The 26,428-nt window shown below is 40.9% G+C and overlaps 2 protein-coding genes across 2 annotated transcripts in view; both read left to right on the forward strand.

Annotated features, from left to right (window-relative positions):
• Nucleotides 1-12,263, forward strand: part of Pik3ap1 (phosphoinositide-3-kinase adaptor protein 1) — a 107,085-nt gene extending 94,822 nt beyond the window's left edge. The window contains exons 15-17 of the mRNA XM_020181407.2: nt 503-573; nt 1,510-1,628; nt 7,771-12,263. Of these exons, the coding sequence (XP_020036996.2) occupies nt 503-573; nt 1,510-1,628; nt 7,771-7,828 (248 nt within the window). The 3' untranslated portion in view covers nt 7,829-12,263. The remainder of the gene's footprint in view (nt 1-502; nt 574-1,509; nt 1,629-7,770) is intronic.
• A 3,012-nt stretch (nt 12,264-15,275) lies between these two features.
• Nucleotides 15,276-26,428, forward strand: part of Tm9sf3 (transmembrane 9 superfamily member 3) — a 67,792-nt gene continuing 56,639 nt past the window's right edge. The window contains exons 1-2 of the mRNA XM_020181409.2: nt 15,276-15,527; nt 25,349-25,544. Coding sequence (XP_020036998.1) covers nt 15,432-15,527; nt 25,349-25,544 — 292 coding nt within the window. The 5' untranslated portion in view covers nt 15,276-15,431. The remainder of the gene's footprint in view (nt 15,528-25,348; nt 25,545-26,428) is intronic.

The following is a 26,428-nucleotide window of genomic DNA, read 5'->3' on the forward strand; positions in this document are numbered from 1 at the left end:
GCCTGTCTCAAAGAAAAGGAAAACAAAACCTAAACAAACCAGGGTATCTGCATGTGCTATACATGCACGTTTCCTGTTATTCCTAACCAAGCAAAAAATTGCAGCAACAAAATTAGTTTGCAGGTTTTAGAGATACTTCTGAACAAGTGAGATTCAGAGCATCTCTGCTTCCCTGTCTGTTAAATCAAAGTACTAACATCAAATAGGATTTTCAAAGGGATTAAATGGCAATCATGTTTTTGAAGCACTTAACGTGTAGTAAGCCTCAGTAAACGGTAGCTGTTAAGCCCAAACTGCTCATCAAAAAGTGAACCATTTCATGTAATGCTGAAAGGAAAACTGAACTCCAATAAAGTGGTTAAGATGACAACATTTTTGAAGAACCCCATATCCACAGCCTGTGTATTGTTTCTATCAGTAAAAATAAGTATGTGCTAGAGTTCTGTATTTCGTTTTCTCCTGGGAGAATGTACAGTCCAGATGATATTGTTTCCCTCTTCAGGCAGCACAAGTAACCGATCGAGCACCCGGAGCCTTCTCAGTGTGAGCAGTGGGATGGAGGGCGACAATGAGGTGAGAATTAGACCCTCATCCCATCTGTTTGGTCCCAGGGCTTGCTTCATTGCAGAGCTAAGAATCCCAGGGAAAGAAGCCAGGCCCCAAAGGTCACATATGATAGGCTTCTATTTATTTAAGCATCTAGAATGGGCAAATCCAGAGACAGAATGCAGATTGGTGGGTGGGAGGAGGGGATGGGAAGAAGCTGCTTAATAGGCATAGGTCTCCTTTGGAGTGATGAAAATGTTTTGAGACTAGATATAGGTAGTGGTTAAACAGCATTGTGGCTGAAATCAAAGCCACAGAATTGGTATTGAGTTCACTTTAAAATGGTTGATTTGGGCTCAATAAAAAGAAAGGACAGTAGGGAGGGAGAGAGGGAGGAAGAGAAAGGAGGAATAAAGGAAGGAGGGAGGGAGAAAAGAAATGAGGGTAGAAAGGGAGGGAAGGAGAGAGGGAGAGAGTGAGGGTACAATCCCCAGGGAGTCATGAGGCCTCTGAGCAGAGAGGAAATTGTTGCTTTAGGCTGAGGCCCCATTCCCAGTTAGCCCAACTTGGGTCAATATCTACCCTAATCTGGATACCAGTGCTGGAATGAGCAGGAGGGTCACATGGGTCACCATGAACTGTAGACTCCTGAGGAAGGATCGTAGGGAGCGAGCTCTAACAAGATTGTAGGAGCATTGAAGGACCACAGACCACACTTTAAACAGCAAGGATTTAGAGTTCGAACAATTCATGATCACTTGGGCCAGCTTGTCTTTCTCAGTGGCCCCACGAAGACATGGGAAGGTTGCTGGATGCTGCTGGGTTGATTAGCAATTTGTGAGCACACTGCAACCAAAGCCTAAGGAGGAAAGAGGGTTTGGGGAAAAGGGTGTCCAGCCTTGCTGGTTTATATCATATGCTTAGTGTAATTTCTATCTTTCTTTCTCATCTTGCTTGCTGTAGGATAATGAAGTCCCTGAAGCCACCAGAAGTCGTAGTCCAGGGCCCTCACAAGTGGACGGGACACCCATCGTGCCTCTGGAGAGACCCCCCAGGGTGCCTCCTCGAGCTGCCTCACAGAGGTAACATGGAAACTGTTTTCCCTCACTCTCTCAATTCCAGGGCAGAGTAGGATTTGGAGACATCACAGGTGACCAAGGAATGAGGTCAGAGCTAACTGACTTGCTCATTTTGACATACTTCAGCTTGAGCTCCTCATTAACTTAAGGGATGCATTATTCAGTTGCAAATCCTTTAAATGGCAAATGCACTGTGTCATAATAAAATACATGGACAAATGTCAACTTTTAAATAATTGTTTTTCTGGCTGGCTAAATATTGAATTTCCTTGGCTGTATTGCGGGGACAGTGTTTTTCAAGAACTCAAGGAGAGAAGGAATTGGAAGCAAAAATGTAGGAGGGAAGTGGCCTGCTCATGTAGGGGTGAACATGGCTCCGGAGCCACCCTCCCGGGGCAAGTGCCTTATAGTCCCGTGAGAACTTGGATGAATCATGTAACTTCTATGTGCCTCAACATTCTTGTCTGTAAAATAAGGTTATAAGTAGAGTTTCCTTCTGAATCTTCAGGATGAAGTTCTTGGCCTATGGTAAGCACTCAAGAATAGGAGTGATGCTTTTATTCAGGAGAGGAGTGAACGTGGGGATTTGGAGATGAGCACTGAAGAATTTGACTAATTTACTGGACTCTTATGTACATCTTTGTTCATTTGGTACTGGGGCTTCTAGTAGAACGTTTTTGTTGTTTATTTGTTTCATTTTGTGATGCTGGGGATGGGACCCAGCCTTGCACATAATAGGCAAGTGCTCCGCCACTAAGTCTCACCCCTGTCCCTGGTAGGAACCTTTTTATGAACTTGTGGAGTAAATGAAAAAGTGTCAAAGGCACCTGGTGTGTCTACAGATCCAGAAAGGAGCCCTTATGAGTAAAAGCCTAGGCTTGCCTTAGGGGTTTAATTCTTTTGATGTTTAAAATACAGTGTGGAGGGGCAGGGGATAAGAAAGGAAGAAGCTTTTTTTTTTTTCAACCAGGACAGTTTTTGCATTCTGAAACTTTTAAGCTAGAGTTCCTCAGTGGAATTTGTTGAGAAAGTGCAGCAAGGAGGCCTTTCCTCTGGTTTTTGTGCTTTTCCTTGCTCTCCATCTCTCCTTTGCTTTTTACCATGTTTTACATTTGCTCTCAGCACATTCCTGTACTGACACCTCCTGCACAGTCATACGCAGCAGGTGTGTGGGGTTTCCCTGGTGCAGTCTGGAGGGCACATGCTAGAATTTTACTACTCTCAGAAGGAGTCTTACTGATAATTTAGTCTAATTCCTTGAATTTGCATTATGTTCTAGTGCTTGAAAATTATTATACAATTGATTATCAGGGAAGGGCCTTTTTAAGAGTGGTCATGGTAACAAATGCTGTTGTTAATTGAGAGCCTACTGTGTGGCAGGTATTATGTTAAACACACTAAATGCATTATCTCATTTAGTTCTCTCCACAAACCTAAAAGGCAAATGTTTAGTATGATCACATTTTGCAGATGTAGAAACTCAGGCTTTCTCTGTGTGGCCTGACTCCAGGACAGTCTTTTAGTCAAGAAAGAAGCCTTTTAGTCTGTCCAAGAAAGTCTAGGTGTCTGGGAAAAGGAGGTCCAGGACCCAAGACAGCTTGTTTCTGAAGGTTGAGGACTCTTTGGAGCCAGTTGTCTAATCGTACCAAGATAAGAGTTGTCATCAAGGTTCTATAGGATTTTGTTTATGGAAGAGAAAAAGAATGATTAGGAAAATGGGTTCTAGAAATTCAAGGATTAAAAACTGGATTAAAAGATAAAGACTGAATTCACCAACCCACCTACCCTTCTCTGCTCCAGCTCCCTTATTCTCATGGCACCATTCTTTAGCCTGGATTCCTGCCTCCCTCGCAGCTCCCAGCTCAGTGTTGTCTCAGGCTCCATCCATTCTGCTACCCTTTCAGTTCTCAAATCCACCCCCTCCTTCCCATCTGCCAGTACCTAAGTTCATCATTGGAGGCCCACACTTACCTTCCTACCTCCAGTGGTCCCTCCTCCACAGTGCAACCAGAGCACACTTGCTATAACAGAAATAGCTGGTAATGTCATTTTTCCGGCATAAGAGCCAGCAAATTCAAATCTGTGTATTTTAGCATGCGCTGGCCTTGCCCATTCTCAAGTCCCATTCCTCTCCTGTGTTCATCTATGCTCCATCCCTTAAGTGAGCTTAGTTCCTTTCTTCTGTTTCTTTCTGCAATCTGCTTCTTTTGCCTGGAATGCTATCTTTTAACTCCCTTCCAGTGTATGCATAGAAAATTTTCGACATTCTTTAGAACTCAATCCAAATATCACTTCCTCTGGGAAGCTCTCCCTGATGATTCTATACAGAGTGAATCTTCTACTTTTGAGTTCCCAAACATCTGTATTGTAATTCATTCCATGTTGCAAACCTTGTTTTCATATCTGTCACTATCCTCAAGTAGAGAGTGAACCTCAAGAGAATAGAAACTACTTTTTATTTAAAAAAATTTTTCCCTACTATCCCCAGTACCTGGCACAGTAACTGACACATATTATGAACTTAAGTATTTATTGTGTAAATGGATGGGTGGATGGATGGATAGATGGATTGGTGCTGTTTGGATTGGACTTCCTAATCTCTTAAACAATTAGCCCTGGAGTCACCTAACACAGTGCACGTGTGTTGTAGTGGAAAGCCTTTGCACTCCCACCTGCTCTGAGTTCTCAATACGTTGAACTGAAGAAATGAAGGGGAGGAAGATAGTGATGAGAGTAAGAGCAGATGACATTTCCCGTGTTCCCAAGTCCCTATAGGGATATGCTCTGCATAGGTAATGTCTTCAGAGCAAAAAGCCAAATTTTTGTAGAGTTCTTGTCCCTTTGTTTGTTTTTTGGCCATACTGGGGTTTGAACTAAGACCCTCATACTTGCTAGGCAGGTGTTCTACCACTTGAGCTACTCTGTTGGCCCTTTTTTGTGTTGGATATTTTTAAGATCAACTCTCCCTTTTTAATTTTTTTTTCCTCAGGCTGGTCTTGAAACATGATCCTACTGATTTCTGTCTCCCCAGTAGGTAGGATTATAGTTGTGAACCACTAGTGCTCTTCTGCCTCTTTGTTTTGAATTTATTTTGCCATTCACTCGTGATTCATTGTTACTAGCAATCTGTGTACTCCTATGCAGGCAAAGCCCATATACTGGGTAACCATATCTATTCTAGAGGCCTCTGGCAGTACTGAAAGCTAATCCTTCAGCTGCTGGTTTGGAGGGATCTATGGAGTCCATAGGAGTGGCTGGAGTGCTCAGGGAGGGAATGGACTTGGGACAGAGCAATTTATTAACAAATAGGAAAGTTAGAAATTATGTTATAAATAGTGTGTATGACCACATGAAGGAGTACCAGCTAAAGCCCTACTTAAGAGAACATTAACTAACATCAGGATTGCTGGATTCTTGAGCCAAACCCACCATCAGTGAGACCTTACCCTGAACAGGTGGGAAAACACCCTGAACAGTGCCCGTGTGTCTCTGCGTAATCATTTCTGGCTTCAGCTTTCCACTGTCCTGGGGAGAGGGGCAAGCTCTCCACAGACCACCTCTCAATTTGATTTAGAAATCTTTTTATATCTCTCTGGTTCTGACATGTCTATAATCAAAAATCCATCTTCCTGAATGGGGCTGTTAACAGCACTGGTGCAGTCTGTGATAAGATCCTGGTTTTTGTGCTCCAAGTGGAAAAATCCAAGCAGAGCACATAGATGGGGTGAAGTAGGATAGCTTAATTGAGAAAAGGGGAATCACCTGTTCTGCCATGTGAGGAAAGGGAAGAAGAAACAGAGGGCACGGTGGGTGCAGGTAGGTGCAGGTGGAGTCTGCTGGCAGGGAGTGCTTTTCTTTTTCAGTTGCCTTTAAAACCTATACTACCCCATAGAAGGGCAGGCCCAGGAGGTTCCCAACCAATAATGAACTGAGTGGGGAGGGGCGTGGGCTGTTCCCAGCTAGGTGAGGGTGGTCTGGCCCATCCCCAGGCAACCTACATGAGCTCCAAACTTTTCCTTCTTCTAGCCTGCCTCAGGGCTGCTAGTCCCTTGCTCTTTCATCAGAATGAAACAGAGCTACAGCACTTGGAATTGCACCTCAACATCAGAGTGGGGCAGTAGGATGAAATGACTGTTTTATGGAGGAAGGTAAAATGTGAGGCTTATGGGAGAAGGATCTCAGACTAAACCCTCAGTCCTCATAATGAAATTATTAGCCTTACTTCTTGAGTGCCTACTCTAAGCCAGAAACTGTTCTGCCATTTCCAGTTACCATCTCTGAGCTCACAGATATTCCATGTGGGTGCTATCACCTCTGTTTAGCAGGTGAGAAAACAGTTTCAGAGAAGTTGGACTTGTATACACAGAGCTGTATGTATAAATGTCTCTGCTAGGAAGGACTGAAAGTTTGAGGCTAGCTGGGCAAAGTTAGTAGAGACCTTATCTCAAGGTAGGGGAGTACAGCTCAAGTGGTAGCAAGCAGAAGGTGTTGGGTTCAATCCCCAGTACCAGAAAAATGTTTCTGCTAGGTGTTCCCCTAGGTCCTAAACTTCTATCAGAACACAGTCCAGTCTCCTGATTTTGCCTGTTGTCTGTCTCATGTGCACATTTATAGCATCTTGTAGGCCAGTTTCCTGCCCATTTACTTGCTGTTACATACCACACGCAGGAGCTGATGCATAGCAGACAGTGTCTGTAGAGAAGAAGGAAGGGGAGAGTGCATATTCCTAAACTCAGGATAATCGCCTGATTGTTCTCTCCTATTAGCCCACAGTCTATAGCGCAGGCAGGGGAGATAGAAGGAGAGCATCCCCTTGTTTTCACTGGGTAAAGCTCAGTCATTCAGTGGCAAACACACAAAACCATCTACTCTCAGGGACCAGAGTAGGACCTCCTGAGGATGTCTGTGGTTATTCTTTGCTACTTCTGCCTCCCTCTATTGCTCCTGAGATGGCCCCTCTTTTCCCAACTCTGTTGTTACTTCCTTGATCTATGCAAAACTAGTGTTCAGGAGCCATTCGGTAAATATTTACTCTCTGATTCATTCAGTCCTTGAGTATGCAACTCCAGGATAGCACAGTTCAATTACAGCACCTGACAAAGCTTTCTTTCTGGCTTTGTTGACTTGCTTCCAAGAGAATTAAATATTGGTTTTACAGCATACATGTGGAAATGCCACCTGTAATCATTGAGCCTATCTGTAAACAGACTCACCCAGTCTACCTGGAGTTTCATTTAGAACTTAGAAAAATCATTTAGAAAAACCTGGAGAGGGGCTTCTAAGAAAGAAACAGAGTTGGGATAACACTTATGATCCTATGAGGAAGTAGTGATGCGAAGCAAGTTTTGGAGATTCTCAATATGCCTCCCTACCACAGTGGGGCTCCTTCCTGACTGCCCATTAGAATTGTTGGTGGTGTAGCATTTCGGTTTCATTAATATTTAAGGATGGTAAAATCAGAGATCAGGAGACAACTTCTATTGAACAGATAGTTTGTTATAGTCATGGTGCCCAAGAATAGGGAGCACACCACACCATGAAGGGTTCACACCAGGAAGCACAAAGAGGCAGAGGGAGCAAAGGAAAAGCATGGGCAGGAGTTTTTATTGTGATTTCCACAGGGGTTGGGGGGGATAAATGAGCGATGCAGGGTAAGCAGGTTTAAGATTGTCTAGTTTGGGTAATTTCAGTGATCTCTGGGGTACTGGGGCTATACCTGACTATGACATGGTAAGGGCAGATTGGATAAAGATCCCAAGGAAGTGGTTAGGTTATTAGTAGATCCCAGGAGGGGCAGTCTCTCCAGAGTCAGCAAGGCCCCAGGATGGCAAAGCATCAGAAAATAAAAGGAATAGTTGGGGAAGGCCAATATTTAAAAGTTTTGATGCTTGAGCTCTATCCTCTAGAAATTATGATAGAATGGGTTTGTGGTAGAGCCAGGGAATTGGTATTTTTCAAAGGTCCATTGGTGATTCTAACATGCAACAAGGATTGAGCTACAGCTAGCAGGTATGTCACTCAGATACTCATAGTATATCCCATCTCATTAATTGAGGAATGTGTCCTTTGCATACTATACCAAGTTTGCCACAAGTCATGAATACTCAAGAACTGTTTAATACAGTTGTTTTATCTTTCTTTTCAGGCCTCCAACCAGGGAGATCTTCCATCCTCCTCCACCTGTTCCACCCAGAGGTCGCTGAGTCCACCTCCTAAACCCTTCCTACTTCAGGACTTTAAGACTGCAATTTTTAGACTGTTAGTTATCTCTTCATGTTGAATTTCCTACATGACTACTGACTTTGAGATCCACTCTCATTGCTGATATTGTTGCAGACCTGCTGGTTTGGGTGATCTTTGAAGAAGATATTATTAAGGCAGGAAGATGTGAAAAACCAAGCACTGCATTCACCATTGCCAAGTATATTGGTCCACATGCTTATTTGCCAAAAGGATAAAGACTTAATCAGGACACTTACCTCTAATTTCCCATATCAGAAACCTAACAAGATTGATTACAAACATACTTTATAAGTGATTATACTGCAATGCACTTATGTTAAGTTCTTATGTATTTGCTAGTTCAGCCTAATTTCTAGAAGTGATTATAAGATGTATAATATTCAAGTAAGAAGATAAGTGACCTAATTTTTAAATAATTTTTCCACATATCTGAACATTCTGTTTAAGTGCTAGGGCCAGTCACATATAACAAACTGAAGAAGACTTTAGACAGGGATTAGTCATTGTTCTTATATAGAAGGCAAATCTGGGGTTCATAGAAGTATGGAACCAAGAATCCTCAGTTGGTCAGAGAAAGAGTTGTGTCTAGAATCTGGGGTCTGCTGATTCTATGTCACCACAAATTCCATCTCCAAGAAACCAATCCCTCTTTCCCTCAAGAAATGTCCCAATGTTAGAAATTCATCAATAACTGACTATTGACTTTCCACAAGTTTCTCTCTTCCATAGCTCCCAGGCATGGTGCTACCAAGTACCATTTCCAGTTTGGGCATTTATAGTTCAGTATGCTTTCAAACAAGTTATGTTGCCAGGAAACCACTGGACATGATTAGAACCAGAAGTTTGGGATGCCAGGAACCTCGCTTACTGCTCTGTTGCCTTTATAGATCTTACTTCTGGCCATGAGGAGAGAGGAAGATCCTTGACTTTTTCTCTGTGAGGAATCTGAAGTGGAAGAAAGAACCAAAAATAGAAATAGTTATCTGTTTTCTTACAGACTTATTACCAGAAGGTTTGGTAAGTCTGTTTGTGCAGAAAATGTAGAGCCTTCAAGATGTCATGAATTTTGAGTTTCTGTCATATAAATCTACCTTCAAACCACAGATACTTAAGGATGCTTCAAAATACTGTAAAGTTAATGTCAGAACTATTTCTTTAAAAATATCAGAAATATGGTTGTTTCCCCTGATATCATTCTTCCATCCCATACAGATATATAGAAACCATTTTACTAATGATTCATTTCAGCACAATTTTATTGGGTCCTTTTCTAATAATTAAAGGTTCTTTCTCAATCTCATTTTTCAGTCTAGCAAAGATTCTTATTGAAGTGAACAGCTTCCAGAGGAGTCTTGGGTTGTTGTTGAATATAAACTACACTATTGGCTATGTCCATTCTATGGCAATATTTGCACAAATTATCTCAGACAGGACTGACACATGATAGCCATGTATAAATGTGCCTTCAGTGTGGTTCCTTTATTCTCCTTGTCACTTATTTGGGAGAAATAGAAGAATGTAAGATAAAAAAAGAACAAGAAATTACAACATTAGTATGGTTGCTTTTCCTGTTATTTATAGGCAGTCTCCATCTTAAGAAGATTTGATTTTTCATAAAAGTGATACTTTTTATGTTCAGTAACTCTAAGCCCCTTTGTGGGTGCCAAATTTAGTTTTTTGTATATTTCTTGAAAACTAAGCATGATTAATAACAAGGAAAATCTATACTAGCCAGTAGTGTTAGTATCTTTGTATGCACATCACAGTGCAATATTTAAACAGTTTATTGCATTTTATTCTTCTATTAAAATAAGTAGGACACATAAAATTGAAAAGGCTTATAATAAATGTGTGATCAGTCATGGAAAATCAAAAGTGACAAGTCTTGGGTACTCGGGTGTTCATTGAACAGCAAAGCTGGTTGGTTGTGTATAAAAGAAGAAAAGGAAAAAGTTTTGGTTGAAACACTGGGACAATGTGAGGAGGTTTTTTTTTTTTTCCTCTAGAAAGAGAGCTATCTACTATAACATATTTATTCAACTTCCACAAACTAACACATTTGTACACATTCTTAGGAATACATTATGTAACAAAACCATGGATTTTCACCAGGCGCTGGTGGCTCATGCCTGTAATCCTTACTACTTAGGTGGTAGAGATCAGGAGGATCATCGTTTGCAGACAGCCCAGGCAAGTAGTTTGTGAGATCCTATCTCCAAGAAACCTTTCACAAAATGGGCCTGGTGGAGTGGCTCAAATGGTAGAGTGCCTGCCTTGCAAGCATAATGCCCTGAGTTCAAACCTCAGTACTGCCAAAAAGAAACTCCATGGACTTTCAATAGAATGAGAATCAGAAGCTAAGCAGGTATCTAAAGAGACAGATACAAAGTCTTCTCTATGGTGCTCTGGGAGACAGCTTCTTTACCATCTTCCTTCCCCAGGATTTTACAAGTTAGCTTAACAGAAAGTGAAACAATTGACCATATTCACTGCTGGTTACATTTGTCCCAACCATAGAAGGTTAATTGGTTAATTGGCCTCCAATTCCTAAGCCAGCACTATTCCTTCATCTTATATTAAAAGCTGGGATCAGATAACACAATTATATAAGCAACAAAATCTACCAGACTATGAATAAGAGTTTAGTGTTACAATTGAATAATTTAACTTGACATATTTAATGATGTAAATAATCACTCATGCTTTGTTATAATTATACAAAGTGATAGTATGACTATTCCTATAGGCAATGACTATTTTTGTCATTTCTTTCTTTTATTATTAAAAACAGTCCTGCTGGGCGCTGGTGGCTCTTGCCTGTAATCCTAGCTACTCAGGAGGCAGAGATCAGAAGGATTGAGGTTCTAGACCAGCCTGGGCAAATAATTCACAAGCCTCAATCTCGAAAAACCCATCACAAAAATGGGGCTGGTGAAGTGGCTCAAGGTGCAGGCTCTGAGTTCAAACCCCAGTACCACAAAACAATAGTCCTAGTTAGTCCAAATCACCTCAATAGTGGGGGTTTTAAGATTCTTCTTCCATATGTTCCAGGAAGTAAGTTGGTTTTTCTCTCTTTTCCATCAAAGAATAGTGTGTTATTTTACAGCTGCCTGGTAGAGGAAGTATTAGTAACAGATTTATTTCTGAGAAAGACAACTGGTTAATTTGGATAATTCTAACGGATTCATTCTAAACATCAATCCTCAATTTTGAGGAATCTACCTGTATAAATATTTGCTTTAGTTTGATAAATAAATTGTGTTCTGTTCAATACCAAGCAAGTTATTAAGAATATAAAAAATGGTCTTCATTCATTCCTTCTGGCCAGATACTATTCTCACCAGGGTGGTAAGAGGATGAGTAGGAGGCTGAAAGATGTTTTCTGAATTCTGAGGCACAACTTGGAATTCATTTGCTCATAGAAACAGTAAAATATAGGTTCCTAGGCTAGCCTGCATGGTATATTTGAGAAAGTGTTTTATCTCTCTGCACAATAAGAATTAGTATGGTAGAAGGAAGAGAACATTCGTTTGGAAGTCAGGAGGCCTGGTTTTTGTTTTAGTCTGCTACTAACTGGATGAGTTCACATAATTTGAGTACACAGGTTTGTGTTTCATCACCTAAGAAGCAGAGAGTTCTGTGTTTGGTAATCTTACTGGTTTCAACTCTGAAGTCCAATCTAAGGCAAAGGGTGGGGAATCCCTCATTCTGCAGAAGCAGGGAAACTGCCTGACTGGAGTTAAGTTACCCCTAATTGGCAAGGAGGTAAGATATCTTTGTTTGTTGTTGTTAGTGCTGGGAATTGAACCCAGGGCCTAGTGCATGCTAGGGAAGTGCTCTATCACTGAGTTACCTCCAGACCAAGGATCTTTTAATTATGTTACAAGTGCTGTTCTTTGCTGTTTATATTATTGTAATAGATCAATTAAAAACTGAGTGAGAGATAGTGAAATGTGAACCACACAAAGAAATTAATGGCCTTAAATTGTTCTTTAGTCAAAAAACAAAATGTTTAAGTAACCTTTTTTGGGGGACAGGGTATCATTAAATAGTCCACACTGACTCTGAACTTGCAATCCTCCTGCCTCAGACTCCTGAGTGCTTGGGATTATAAGCATGTACCACCATGCCTGGCTTAATTATTTTTTAAAGAAAGAACTCAGAGCAAGGGTAATAAGAACAGAAAAGACAGTGGTAGAAAGTGGCAAATAACAATAGCCTCCCAACATCTCCCTGAAGTAAATGGCTGGCAAGACAAATGCAAAGAGGAAAGAATAAACAGAATTTCTAAGAAAAGGTAGCTGAAGCTAGAAACCGCAGGATATATTGTCATTCATACCCCAAGATTCTTGTGATCATGATTATTCAGAATAAGAATAAAAGATTAAAATTGTGGTTTTTTTTCTGGATTGTTTCACTGCTCATAAGCTCTTTAACCAAAATTGAGTCTTATTAAAACTATCATAAAAAAAGAAACTATACAGCCATTGGGAAAAGTGGATTTTTTTTGTACTGGAATTTTTCCTTTTTTTGTATCAAGGAATGAGGCCATTAATATAGAAGAAATTGGTGAAATAAGATATAGCAATGGATTTCACTCCCCAGTTTTGCAGAAGAACCCTAATTTTGATGGTCCTTTGGAGCCCTGTTTCATAGCCTTGAGGTCATCAGTTTCCAAGGATCTTTGAAGCTACACTTTCTGTAACCAGTTCCTTTGTCTCCTGTTCTTTCTTGCATCACCAGACTTGTATCACCTAACTCTACTTATCATCATCATTCCTGTAGTACCTACCAGAGTTTCTGGCCCACTGAAGATGCTGAATAAATAGTTGTTGACTTATGACCTTACATGCTTGACCCTTTGTTAAACTTCACCAAATACTCCACTAAGACAGAGTCTCCTTTTTTTCATTGTCCATTGCTTTTACTGCCTTGGAACATTTGCACAGTTGGTCACATTTTGTACATTGCTTTTTTTTTTACACTGTTTTGCCTATTCTCTGTTGTGTGTAAGGCTTCCTAATTTTAAGTCTATCTTCCCCAAATGGATATTTTAGACATATTCTTGTGTCCTCTCTACCTCCAAGTATTTGTCAGCCTGGTGCTCCCCACAAAATCCAGCAAAAGCTTATGCCTCAAATCTGTGGAGGCTGTGAAGAAACTACTCATCCATCTTTAGGCAGCACTTAACACTGCTTGTTCTTCAATTACCCATCATCACTTCATTCAAAGACTATGGTTATTCATTCATAGAGCATTTACTGAGCTTCGACTATGAGCAAGTCACCATGCTAGGTGCTCTGGAAGATATACGAAGATGAATAAGATGCCTCCTCTGATTTCTATGGCAGTAATGTACGATTCATACAGCAATTAATCATGCACTGCCTTGTGTTGTCTCTTATACTACCTAGAAAGCATGTGTTAGATCCTGCTATGCTATTTGATCCTTCACTTGTTAATGTCTTCATTCATTCAGCAAATAGTTGTTGAATGTCTATGATGTGACAAGCACTATCCCAGCAGTTGAGACAGATCTAAAGATAAGCAAATGATAGCTTCTTCCATCAAAAAAGGTCAGACTGTAGTACAGAATAGGAAATGGGAATAGATCAGCAATTATGACATAACATGCCAAATGCTATTGGAATCGCAAAGAAGGGATGCCCAACTTCCCAAGGGCATCATACAAAATCCCACTGAAAAGGTGTTAATTCAGCTAGGCCTGAAAGGCTAAGTATCAAGTAGATGGGGTGAATTTCTAAATAAAGGGACTATCAAGAGCAAAGATATGAAGATATAGAGAACATGGCGTATAGTATTCAGGAACTATATGAATGAAGGTAGAGCATAAAGGTGGGTAGGAAGTAAAATTGGGGAGATTACCAGGGTCTGATTGCGCAAGGTGCATATTGACAGACTAAGGAAGTTGGCTTTTATTCTTTAGCAATAAACTTTCCCCTCTTACTACATATGTGGCACATGCTCACTGTAAAAAACAAACAAACAAACATGCAAATATTGAAGGTATGTAAAAAGTAGAAAGTTTATCACACTGGTAAAGATTTGAGTCATAATCTTGCAGACTGTTTTCTAGAGGTAAACTAACATTATCATTCAAAATGGAGGCATACACTATTTTTTTCACTTTTAAGTATCTCTTGGATATCTTTTCATGCCAGTGTTTGTGGATCTATTTCACTTTTTAGAATGGCTGTACAGTTGTAAGTCCATTAGCAGTAAAAAGACTGATTATGGAACCAGAGTGCTTCTGTCTGGTCTTTCAGCAAGCCACTTAACCAGTGCTTTGGTTACCTCCTCTGTAACATGAACCCACTAAAGGTACCTGTAGCATAGGATTTTTATGAGGATCAAGTCAGTTAATACATGCTAAAGAGTTCAGAATAGTACCTGGCAGATGAAAACCTTAGTGGTGATTCCATGACTTTTAAAAACTCAATATTCAAGTAGTGTTTTAAGCAAGAGAGTGATACAATCTGGTTTCTTTTTAGAAAAAGGGTACAGTCACCCTTTGGGAATGATAAGCAGGGGAGGAAGATTGGTGGCTGGGATCCTGTTGGAGGAGGCTGCTGCCATGAGCGGTGATGTGGAAGATTGGCTGTTACTGGCAGAGGAAGGAGAGCAAAAAATAAATTCTCGAGACATTTTTAAGAGATCAAATGCTAGAATGTGTCGACTGTTGATGGCTGAGAAGAACAGTCCTACTAGTTCCACACTTTTGGTTTAGAGGACTGTACAGAAGGGGGTGCCCGTCTATGCTCATTTGACAGATTTTAAGTCCTTACTACATATCTAGGTACAGAAAAACATGTCAACATGATATCTCCTCCGAGAAGTTGGTATTCCACGAGGCCCTTACGACTGAGGATGCGACGCCAACAAATAAAACGTAGGCAGATGACCAAGAATTTCAACCTAGGCCACATTTGCTGATTGAATAGGAGTCCAAAAATAATACTCAGTGATTTAAAAACACGAATCCAACTTTACAAGTTTAACAATCTCGCTCAACGATTCGCCCACGGGGTCACGGGGCCCGTGATTCATGCACCGTGGGAGACAAGTGCCTGGGAAGGATTACTTGATGCCATTCCCCAGGCTCCAGAGCCCGCAGATCCCCCGGTCACCCAAGCCCAAGTGCGAGACAGGGCCCGGAGGGGCGACCGCGAGGGGCAGTGGCAGAGCACCCGCGGAGCAAACCGGGAGCAAAGGGCGGACGGCGTGCGTGCGCGCGTGCGTGCGTCTCTCCCTCCGCCGACGGCAGTTGCGGCCCCGCGTCGCGAAACACTTCCGGCGTGTGCCGGGGTGGCCGGATGACGTGGCCGAGTCAGAGGAAGAGGCTGGGAAGCTGGGGGGCGGGGGAGGCTTAGAGCGGGCGGTGACGGCGGCGGCGGCGAAGGAGGAGGCAGCGGCTGGGCCCGGGCCCCGTGCGTCTGTCCGCCCCCCGTGGATGCGAATCGGCCGCGGCGGAGGCGGCGGCGGCGGCGGCGGCGGAGGAGGAGGAGTCGGTGGGCCCGCGCCTGGCCTGTGGGAGCGCGGAGGATGAGGCCGCTGCCGGGCGCCCCTGGCGTGGCGGCGGCCGCCGCGCTGTTGCTGCTGCTGCTATCCCGAGCCCGAGCGGACGAGCACGAACACACGGTGAGGCGCCCCGACTGGCGCGGCCTCCCGGGCCGGCTCCCCTGCCTGCCCTCCCGGCAGGCCCGGCGCGGCCTGAAGAGCCGGGCGGCCCGGTGCAGTCCCGCGGCCGTCCGAGGGCTCCTTCCGGTCGGGCCTGGCGGAGCAGGAACCGCGGGAGCTGGCCGGAGGCATTTCCGTGAGCCCCGCCGCCTGGGCCTCGCTTCCCGGCCCGGCCTCAGGCACTGCGCTCCTGGGTCGGGGGCCGCCCCCGGTGTCGGGGACGCCGTCGGGCTCCTGGGGGCAACGACACCGCCGAAGATGGATGCATGACGATCGTCCGTCATTCCAACCAGGAAATGCCCGCCACTTTATGGTCCTCCCAGCCTTTCCCCTCTCCCTTCTGCCCCAACCGGATTGAAATCCAGCGAGGGTCAGGGTGAATGGGCGAGGGCGCCGTACACGTGTGCGGGCTGCACCCGGCCCCCCAGCCCGCGGCTCCCGGTCTTCACGCCCCGCCCGGCCCTTTGCATTTGGTCTGAAGTTGATGGGCGGTTTATTTAATTGCATTTTCACATCAAAGCGTGGATGGTAACGACTTCTGGAGCGGCTTTCACTTAGGGCTGTAACTCGGTGGTGTTCAGAAAGCTGCACTCGAGGAAGTCGGGAAAGTCAGGGAAACTGACCTGGGTGCTTGGCCGAGTGATTGGTGTGATTTTGCGAAAGCGAAGATTTAGTGTATGCCCTAAATCTCAAAGCCTTGGAGAGTCTACGTAAGGAAGTCCTTATTTAACGGATTTTAGATTTTATTCGTAGTCGGCAAAGTTTGCTTCTGTTCCCTGCTAACTTCAGCTGACTAAGAACTCCAAACTTTTGGCAGTTTTACGTCGTCACTTTAAGAATCTTAGCTGTAAATGTACAGCTGTAAATTTTTTTAGCGACGACACAAATCCCAAATAGGTAACGTGCCCTTGTGCTACACTTGTGAGTTTTCACCTTAAGATCATTTTGTTCAGAAGTTAAACCGCTAAATTAAATCTGTTTTTTTGTTATTTACACCTGTTCGAAGTGTAAGAACGGTTATTGTTTCCTACAGTATACAGGGACATATGTACATATTGGGGTCATTGGTTACTTTTTAGTTCCCAAAAGCTATTTCCAAAATACTTTTTGGCCAATGGTATTTTTACTAATATTTCTCCAGTGTTTTTAACACTTAAGAAAAGTTAGGTAAAATGTTAATTTTTCTCTTAGTTAGGTGACATACAAACTTGAGAGCGATAGTCTACTTTTTTTAGTCTTGTGTTTTATACTGCTATAAATAAGGAAGTCCATTAACTTATAATTTAATAAATTGTAGGTGTGTAAAGTCCTTAGTATAACTTAGAAATTTAAATTTAAATGCTAACTTCAGTGAAATTTTATTGCAAGGAGTGTTCTGATTTTTTTTTTTTAATGAGTCTTGGGGATTGAACTCAGGATCTCACACATACCAGGCAAGCACTCTACTCCTGAGCTATACCCTTTCCCAAAAGGATATTGTTGAATGTCATAAAGAAGAATGTGACATATATGAGATGATTGCTGGACAAAAATTTTAGGATCCATCACATTTCCTTGCATGTCCACATTGATCTGCTCTCATGTGATTTCCCTTTATTATTTAATACCTAATCAACAGTTACAGGGGGCCTGGGATGTGGCTCAGTGATAGAGCGCTTGCCTAGCATGCATGAGGCCATGGGTTCAGCCCCAGCGCTACGAAAAAAGAAGGAAAAGAAAAGTGCTCATGGCTTTTCACCAACTGGCTACTCCTGTGATGTTATAAGCACTCCACTAATCAGAACATGACCCCGAGTCCCCTTATGCTCTCTTCCAGTCACCATCTGGACTTCCAATAAAAAACAGATTAATTTTAAAAAAAAGTAATAGAAGATGATTCATTTATAAATACAAAGTTCAAATAAGTCTTTTTTTTTTTTTTGCTATTAGTCAAAATCTTTTACTTTGTCTAAGTTTCTTGAAAATATTTTTTGAGAACTGGCTTTCACCTCTCTACCAACAAGACAGAAGTAGCTAGTGAAGAGGGAATGATGCTGAAGGAGGCAAATCACCAAGAGAGCATTGCTGAGTGGGTGCTCAGCAAACACTTGTGGAAGCTAAGCTTGTCCTTTAGATTTACTTTCTGGGAAGACTGTTTCCAGATAGAAATAATAACTAATATGGCTTATATCAGGCAATTGTAAGTGCTTACAAATCACATTTATATTAGGTCCGGGTGTGGTGGCTCCTGCCTGTAATCCCAGTAGCTCCTGAGTTATAGATTGGGAGGATTGTGGTTTGAGGCCAGTTTGGGCAGAAAGTGAGATCCCCATCTCAACCCATAAGCCTGCTGTGGTGGGGTACATGTGTAATCCCAGCTACTCTGGAGGTGTAGATGGGAGAGTTTTGGGCTGAAGCTGAACCCAGGCAAAAATGTGACCTGAAAAATAAAAGCAAAAAAGGGCTAAGGGAGTGACTCAAGTGATAAAGCAGGCCTAGAAAGCGTGAAGGCCAACCAAGTTCAAACTCCTGTACTGCAAAAAAATCCTAACCATATGTTAATGACTGTGTGAGGGCTGGGGATGTAGCTCAGTGGAAGAGAACTTGTGAAGCCTGTGTAAGGCCCTGAGTTCTATCCCCAGCACCACAAACACTCACATACACAAACATGCATAAATAACCCTATGGGGCAGATGATATACCTTTTTTGTAGTAGGAGAAACAGGGCAGCGAGGTGGTTGTTTGTGTGAGGCCACACCCAGCAGGGGTAGAGGTGGAATTTGATCCTAGGAATTCTGAGTTAATCGTCTTTACTCTTTCATCTGATATGTGCTACAGCCCTCTCGGAAATAGGGTATAAGACATTTGGTATTAAACGGAGTGGTTATTTTCATTGATAGAATATTGGAGTGGTTAGAGAAATGTTAGGGATGTGAGCCATCCCATTGATTGCCAGGGTTGATTTGGCTGATTTATCGGGCTGGGGCGGGTGTCTCCTTCCTCAGCACTCCATGTGTGTCCCTCCCAAAGACGCACAGGAGGAAAACCTTCCCCATAGAGGAGGATTGCTTTTGGGACAAGAGTTTGAGAATAGCTGCACTTCCCTGTTAGACCCTCCAAATGAGCTCTCAAATGGTCGGATGAGTCTAGCTCCATATTGGGTTGTTGCTGAGATGTTTGGGTTAGCATTAAAGAGGACAAGGGCCACAGTAGGTGCATAACGGGAATAGTTAACACAGGACCGCTTGTTTTAGTGCTTTGCTGTCACCTGAAATTCTTAATTTTTGAACAAAGGGTCCTCCTTTTTTTGTTGTAGGGTCTTCAAGACAGAGTCTCTCTTTTGCCCAGGCTGGCCTCAAATTCTTGATTGGGCACAAATGATCCTCCTGCTTCAGCCTTTGGAATAGCTGGGACTACAGGCATGGACCACCATGCCTAGTTCTGCATTTTTATTTTGTACTGGGCTTCACCAATTAAGTATTTTGTTCTAAGAAGGCACTACTTTCTGCCATTTCACAAAGCCCCTTTTTACTGTACCTACTGAATTAGGGGTCAGCTGATCATCTGACCCATATAGAATTCTTTATGTGCTTATTTATTCAAAGTTCTCATAATACTCTCAGAAGAATGATGGGAAGGAGAAGGTGTGTTCTCTTCTGGAGAACATACACATCTAGAATATATAAAAATATGCTTTTAATTTTTAAAAATTAAGTTGTGTGGATTATATGACATACTGTTTGAAATTAAAATTAAAGAACACTTTTATACATGAAAGTTCTTACTAAGTGGTTGAAGGTTTCTTTAGAGTAGTGAAAGGTAGGTGTGTAGGGTATGATTTACACCTGTTGGGTGGAAGCTCAAGGAAACTTCTAGGGTTAAATTACCATGTCTCCTAAGATTCCAGAGGACTCCATTAAAAACTACTGATTAAAAATCGTAGAATCGTTTTAGAACTGGGAAGACGAGGTCATTTACCTCAAAACTTACTTTCCTAGTGGCATGTGGAGACCCAGGTGACTGGCCCAAGGCTGCAGAAACAGTGGCTTTATCTCATCACTAGCCCTTCTTTTTTCTGTCTTGTACAGTTAATTTCTTAGTAATCATAAGTAAATATGTCAGCACCAAAAAACTGACTGTCAAGAGCAGAGGAATTTTAGAGCATCTTGTGGTTTGTACTGTAGCCTTGGAGTTTTATGCATTCTGTTTCCTTAACATGATCACATAACACCCTCCGCACCCTTCATACCAAAGCTCTGTGCTTGGCACCGGTAGTACTGAACCAGAGCTTGTTGAGTGAGCTGAGTAATTACATAGCTACTAGAAACAAGGATATGCAAAGTGCTGAAAGAGTGAAACTCTGTTGCTTAAAGCATAGTGATTTTGGGTCCCTAGCTCGAACCCTATTTCTTTGTGGCTAATGTCCTATTTCTTCATGGCCCATTGTGCCTCTGGTAAACTTGAACTTCTAATTTTGCAAGGGCGACATCTGTGCCTAGGATAGATTATTCCACCTTTGCTGGAAACACTTTGTATTGCACCAATGAATGATTTAAAAATGTTTTGTTTGCTTTACTTTGGCAAATGGTAGCCCTCTGTTGCAAGTATAGCAACTATTGAAACTTTTTGATTTTTAAGGAGAAAGACCATTTACAAGTGAGTTTGTGAGTGTGTTAATACAGATCCAGTTTTAGGAAATGCCATGATTCGTTGTCCTATTTTCAGCTGCACTCAATGATAGACTAAAAGTTTATTTAGGTACTAAGATATTTTAAGAGAGAATAGTTATCTCAGAAGGCATTCAAAAATACACTTCTAATTCATTTGTATTAGGATTCTGACTTGTGTTTTAATTAAAAGACTTTTGGACCTGTGATATCTGAAATATTTTCAGAAATGGATTTTGCTTTCTCTGATAATGTATTTTAACACTGTTCTTTCCAAATGAAAATAGCATCTGCGTGTTTATTCTGAGCTGTCTTTGCTAGTCAGTATATTTTCTGATTTCCTTAATTCAGTCTTTATAGAGTATGTCAGCAATACTATTTCCTAAAGTGTTCCTCCTGAGAAAAAATAATTCATGGCCTTTGTCAAGGAGGAAAACTTTGGTGTCCCCCCCCCAAAAAAAGCACATAGAATATTTAATAAGAGGGCTCCAACATTGTGACTTCATTAGGAAAAGGCTTTGTCTTTGGAGATGAGAGTGCAGGCAGCTTTTTAGGAAGGTTTTTTTCTTTTGGGGCAGATTCAAGGCTCAGTGGAAAAGTTGTTCAGTGTTAAGTGCTGTCTTTAGGTGCTTTTGTACAGTTGTGCTTTTCCATATTTTCTCGATTTAGTCTTGCTGGGTAATGAAGCTGACTGGGAGCCAGTGAAAATATACTCCTGTACTTACACGCTTGATGTTGATTAATTATACAATATTGGACAAATAATTACTATTATTATTTGGCTCCCCTTTATTTTGGCGATACTGGGGTGTGAATTGAGGTTTGAACTCATTCTTGCTAGGTGGGCACTCTACCACTTGAGCCATTCTGCTTGCCCTTTTTTGGGTTGGGTATTTTTGAGATAGGGTCTTGGGAACTATTTGCCCAGGCTGGCTTTGAACTGTGATCCTCCCTATCTCTGCCTCCTGAGTATCTAGGATTACTGGTGTGAGCCACCAGCGCCTGTTTTCTTGAGAACAGGGTCTTAGTAGGTGGCCCAAGCTGGCCTCAGAGTGCTGGGATTATAGTCATGCTTTCTATTCTTGGCTTGGTCAAATTATTTAACTTCTCTGTTCTTTTGCTTTTGTTTTTGTTATGTAAAACGGGGGAAAAATAGGACTTACTTACAGAGTTTTGAGATTAAATGTTCATGTAAAGACCTTAGAAATATGCCTAGCTTCTGGTATGTAGTTAGTACGGTAGCTAGTGAGGTATTAGAAAAGCTGCCAAAGTCATATCATTTTAGGGATTGGTCAGTTAAGGCTTTATCAGAGGGCTTGAGAAAGAGGGACTTGAACAGTTCAGAAGGGTAAGTAGAATTTGATTAAGTGGGGAAAAGGAAGATGGGATGAATTTTTGGGAATGACAAAAGAAACAAGATAATGCATAAAAGGAAAGGAAGATGTAACCATTTTGGCTTAGAGTAGAGAGTTCATGGGTTGAGTGTTAACACTGAAGTTCTCTTGAATACTGCAAAATGAGTAGGTGAAGAAAACAGATAGCCTGAATTTGTCGTTTGACAAAGTGTCCACTTCTGGACACTTCAGATGGAAGAAATTATTGACATGCTCAGGGGCCCCATATGTCAAATGCTCTTCTTCCCCTTCTTCCCTCCTCCCCCAGAAGTTACATTTTGCAGGTAGGTTATAAAATGCCATCTTTCTCTTGGCCAGCTCAGAGTTTTTCTAAGGAAAGTATTTAAAAACTTGGTAGGATTTCCTGGAGTGTTTGGAATTGACTTAACCACAGGTTTATAAGAAGCAGATTAGTGGAAGGAAGAGCCCTACCTGCGCTCTCTTCATAGAGTGGGGAGTTTGGGAACTTTCTGTGCCCTCTGCCCAGTCTGCCTTTTGATATTTTCTAATATCAAATTATTTTAAAACACGTTTTCTCTTGAGACAGAACTCTTTTTTTGTTACTTGTTTTTTTTTTTTGAAACAGAGTCTTACCCTAGGTTGTCTTTGAATTGTCCATCCTCCGGCCTCAGCCTCCCAAGTGGTGGCATTAGTCAGGCACCACCACCACACCCTGCAAGAAAGAGTTGTTGACCTTGTTGTGGGAGCACTTATTCTCAAGGACAGTCAAGGTCTGAGATGAAATGTAAACATTTTAAGTTTATTGTGTTTGATCACAGTCTGTATAAAAAGGAATAGTTATAAAAGACGGTTTTTTTTTTTTTTTTTGGATGGGACTGGGGTTTTTACTGCTTGAGCCACATTTCTAGTTCATTTTGCTCTGCTTATTTTTTGGAGATGGGGTCTTGGGAACTATTTGCCCAAGCTGGCCTCGAACCTCCATCTCCCCCCCTCCCTACTCCATCTCAGCCTCCCAAATAGCTAGGATTATAGGTGTGAGCCACTAGCACCTGGCTAAGAAGGATTATTTTTGACTTAAAATTCACCTTAAACTGTGTGTATATTTATTTCTTAAATTATTTTTGAATTAACATACTCTCATAATATGAGGGAATTTCATTGTGATTATTCCATAAATACAATGTACCTTGAACAAGTTCACCCCTCTATTTTATTTCCATTCCTCCTGTGTGTGTATTTCTAGTAACTTCAGAATGTGGCCTACCACACATTGCCATTCTTACATTGCTTTAGTTCTGTGTTTCAGTTTGTATAAAATAAATGAATGCCCTCTTTTAAAGAAATGTCTTATCTTCAGATTTTTGTTTTTTAAAGGAATATGTATATTAAAATTTATAGAAAAACTATTTTCTAGAGTTACATAACATTTGTGCAGCCTAAGCAGGATTCATGGCAAGGTTCTCATTAATGGGTGCTCTATGCAGTGTTCTTATGTTAAGTTGTTACCTCTTTTATATCTCTTTATATAGTAAGTACTATTACAGCCAGTGCACATACCAGTCAGTGAAGATGCTTCAAACTTCTCTTACTAAGTTGCCAATGAACTTCACATTTCTTCAGAGATCTCCTATCTTATGAAATACTTATGTATATTGTAGTATGCAGAGAGATTTTGCCTTAGTGAACAGATTTCACTTCTAATACCAGCCCTGGTCAGTGAGTAGTGGTTGGTTTAGTGTACTGTTTTTTTGGTTTTATTTGTTCCTTTGTTCGCTTTTGGACAGGGTCTTGAAATGTAGTCCAGGTCATCCTTAAGCTCACTGTATAACCAAGACTGGACTTAAACCGGCAGTCTCTTGCCTCAACCTCCTGAGTGCTGGAATTATAGGCCTGTACCACCATTGCTTTGCCTAGACCACTGTTTTGAGGAGACTGCTGAGGTTACATATAGCAGAAAGGAGTACTTTGATTGATTAGTGTTCTGTAATCATGAGTATTGGACGAGAGAATTGTGACTTAGCTATTCATTCCCCTCTCCTAAAAAAGAATACTTATGAATGGGAATATATAGATGGATAAATTAACATTCAGACCTTTGATTTATTACTTCATACATGGTAATTATAGTTGTTTTTCCGAACTTGCTAGAAGCAGTTTACAATTTTCTAGATTATTTACCTGATCCTTCTTTACCAGAGCATTATTAATCATTCTTTTATTGTTGCTACAATAGCACTTTGTTGCCTCAATTATAACTCTTTTTTTTCCTCCATTATTAATCATTTACTTGTCTGGTTCCCAACTGTGGATTGTGAACTTCCTAAAGGAAAGGAGAGTATTTTATTTATCTTTATATCCTCAATATCTAACACAATTCTTGGTACGTGTCTCGTGTTTGAAGAGTGAGATAGTTTATTTCCTTGATGATCCTGATAATGCCTTATATGCATAGTGAGAAATTACATTTGCAGATGAGGTGACTAGATCTGAGTCTTAGGCTGGTGGTACTGATGCAAATCAAAAAGAAGAGGCAGATAACTGTAAAAGTAGGTAAGTTAATGTTTTCTGTTTCTGTGGAATGCAGAGGGTCTTGAATTTGAGTCTCCTTGTCTGAGAGAATGGTAGGTAGCACCATTAGGAAAACAAAGTTGGGGAGGGCGGATTTGGGTAGGGTGAGTCTAATTACAAAGATGATAGATTTTGGTTGGAAAAGTTTATTGATCAGTTTTAGATGAGAACTGGAGAAAAGGATTTTATAATGGCTTAGTTGGATAGCTTCCTCTGTTACATGGTTTGTAACAGCCTGCCTTACTATAATTGCTTGTTCAATGTCCATTGTTCCCTTAAGAGACCAGTAGGGTAGGGAACAGGTTTTGTTCAAAAGCAGAATCTCTGTTATAAACATCATTTTTGGCACATGCTTATACACTCAGTAAATAATTACTGAGTGGGTCAACTTCTGTGATGTCTTCAGTTAATATTTTTAATTAGAATGCCTACTTTTAAAATTACCCAGGTAGTAAGTTTTCATTTAGGATTTTAAACTTGTAAAGATCTTAGAAATCTTTGGCAGATCCCATAACCAGACCCTGGAAAGGTGAAGTCACCTACCTCAAGTCCATATTCAGCTATATGCAGTATTCACTGATGGGTAGAGCCATAGTTACACATGCATATAGTGTGTATCTTTCAGGCTGGTAACAGAATGTTGGCTTAAATGGACTTGTGGTAGTTTTACATTATGGCTATTCTTCCTTTTAGTCATATTTTTCCTTTCTAGTACTTTGACCAGGGTCGTGTGAAAACTAGAAAGGAGAGGGGGTTTTATATGTACTGGGTACATTAATTTTTTTTGGTGTGGGGGGTTGGTGTCTAATGATTAACATCAGGTTTTAGATAATCTGTTGATTATTTTCCTCCTTTCTTGTCCATGTTAGCCTGTTGAATTATGTTGGTTCTAGGTTTATCATTATTTAATAATATGAATGTTAATTTTAAACATACGCTAAAGAGCTGTTGGATTATGCTTAAATACTGTCTTGTATAAAACATAGTTTGGAAAATGTGGACCCTGAGGCCGCAATCAGGATATAATTTTAAAAGTCACAAAGTTTGATATTTAAGGTATAGTCATTGATCATCAGATTAAATTAAGCCTCCGGTATTTTATTTTATACTTCTTGAACACAGATAATGCGCTGTTGTTTAGAATGGATCATATTCCCTTAATTTGAATTAGATTTTTAACAGTGTATATTATTACTTGCTTTTCTCGTTTTAGTATCAAGATAAAGAGGAAGTTGTCTTATGGATGAATACTGTTGGGCCCTACCATAATCGCCAAGAAACCTATAAGTACTTTTCACTTCCATTCTGTGTGGGGTCAAAAAAAAGTATCAGCCATTACCATGAAACTCTGGGAGAAGCACTTCAAGGAGTTGAGTTGGAATTTAGTGGTCTGGATATCAAATTTAAAGGTAAGTCAACATTAATAGTCTCTCCAATATGAGGTAGACTGTAGGCCAGGTTTTATAACTTTGGCAATATCAACATTGAGGCCATGTAATTTTTTGTTGTATGGGGCTGTTAACATTGAAGAGTGTTTAACAAAGTCAATTATTAATAAAATTATGTTTCCCTAATACATTTCTTCCTGAAAAGTGTATAGTTTTTTTTTTTTTTTTTTTTTTGCGGTACTGGGGATTTGAACTCGGCCTCATGCATGCGAGGCAAACACTAAACCACTGAGCTATATCCCCAGCCTCTGAAAAGTGTTTTCTTGTAAACCCTCTAGTGACTAGATATCCAGGGAGGACCTTCATAGCTTCATGATTAAATAATTTCTGGACATGTGAGACTGTAATGGGATGTGTGTTTTTAATTTACATTAAAAAAAATATTATAAGTCTTAAAATTCAGATCTGTGCTATTGACTCAGCAGATATTTATCAGGGTTATATTAATTTACCCTCCCAACACATTTAGGAGATTTAAATTTGAGAAAAAAAGTCCTTCTAATCTATTTATTATTGCCTTAGGTATTCACAAGGTCTTTTGATTGTCTTTATAACTAATTTTCCTCTGGGAAGTTTATCAGAGTATATTTCCTGCATAGGCATTTTTAGTACCATGAGCTAAAGTTTGAGGAATTGAATTTTTGCAGGATCTTTGATTAGATATATTGGTTTTTGAATAGATGATGGGTTTTGTAATGAGGAACTTTAAATTTTAATGCCATTTCTTTTTCTGTATTGATTTTGGTAAATTTTTTACATCAGTTTTTACTTCATTATTTCCATGTGTAATGTGAATAGTAACTGTCTTTTGATATTTTTAGTACTGTATGAAAGAGGACAGGAAA

The sequence above is a fragment of the Castor canadensis genome, chromosome 7 (assembly GCF_047511655.1).
Source record: "Castor canadensis chromosome 7, mCasCan1.hap1v2, whole genome shotgun sequence".
Lineage (NCBI taxonomy): Eukaryota > Metazoa > Chordata > Mammalia > Rodentia > Castoridae > Castor > Castor canadensis.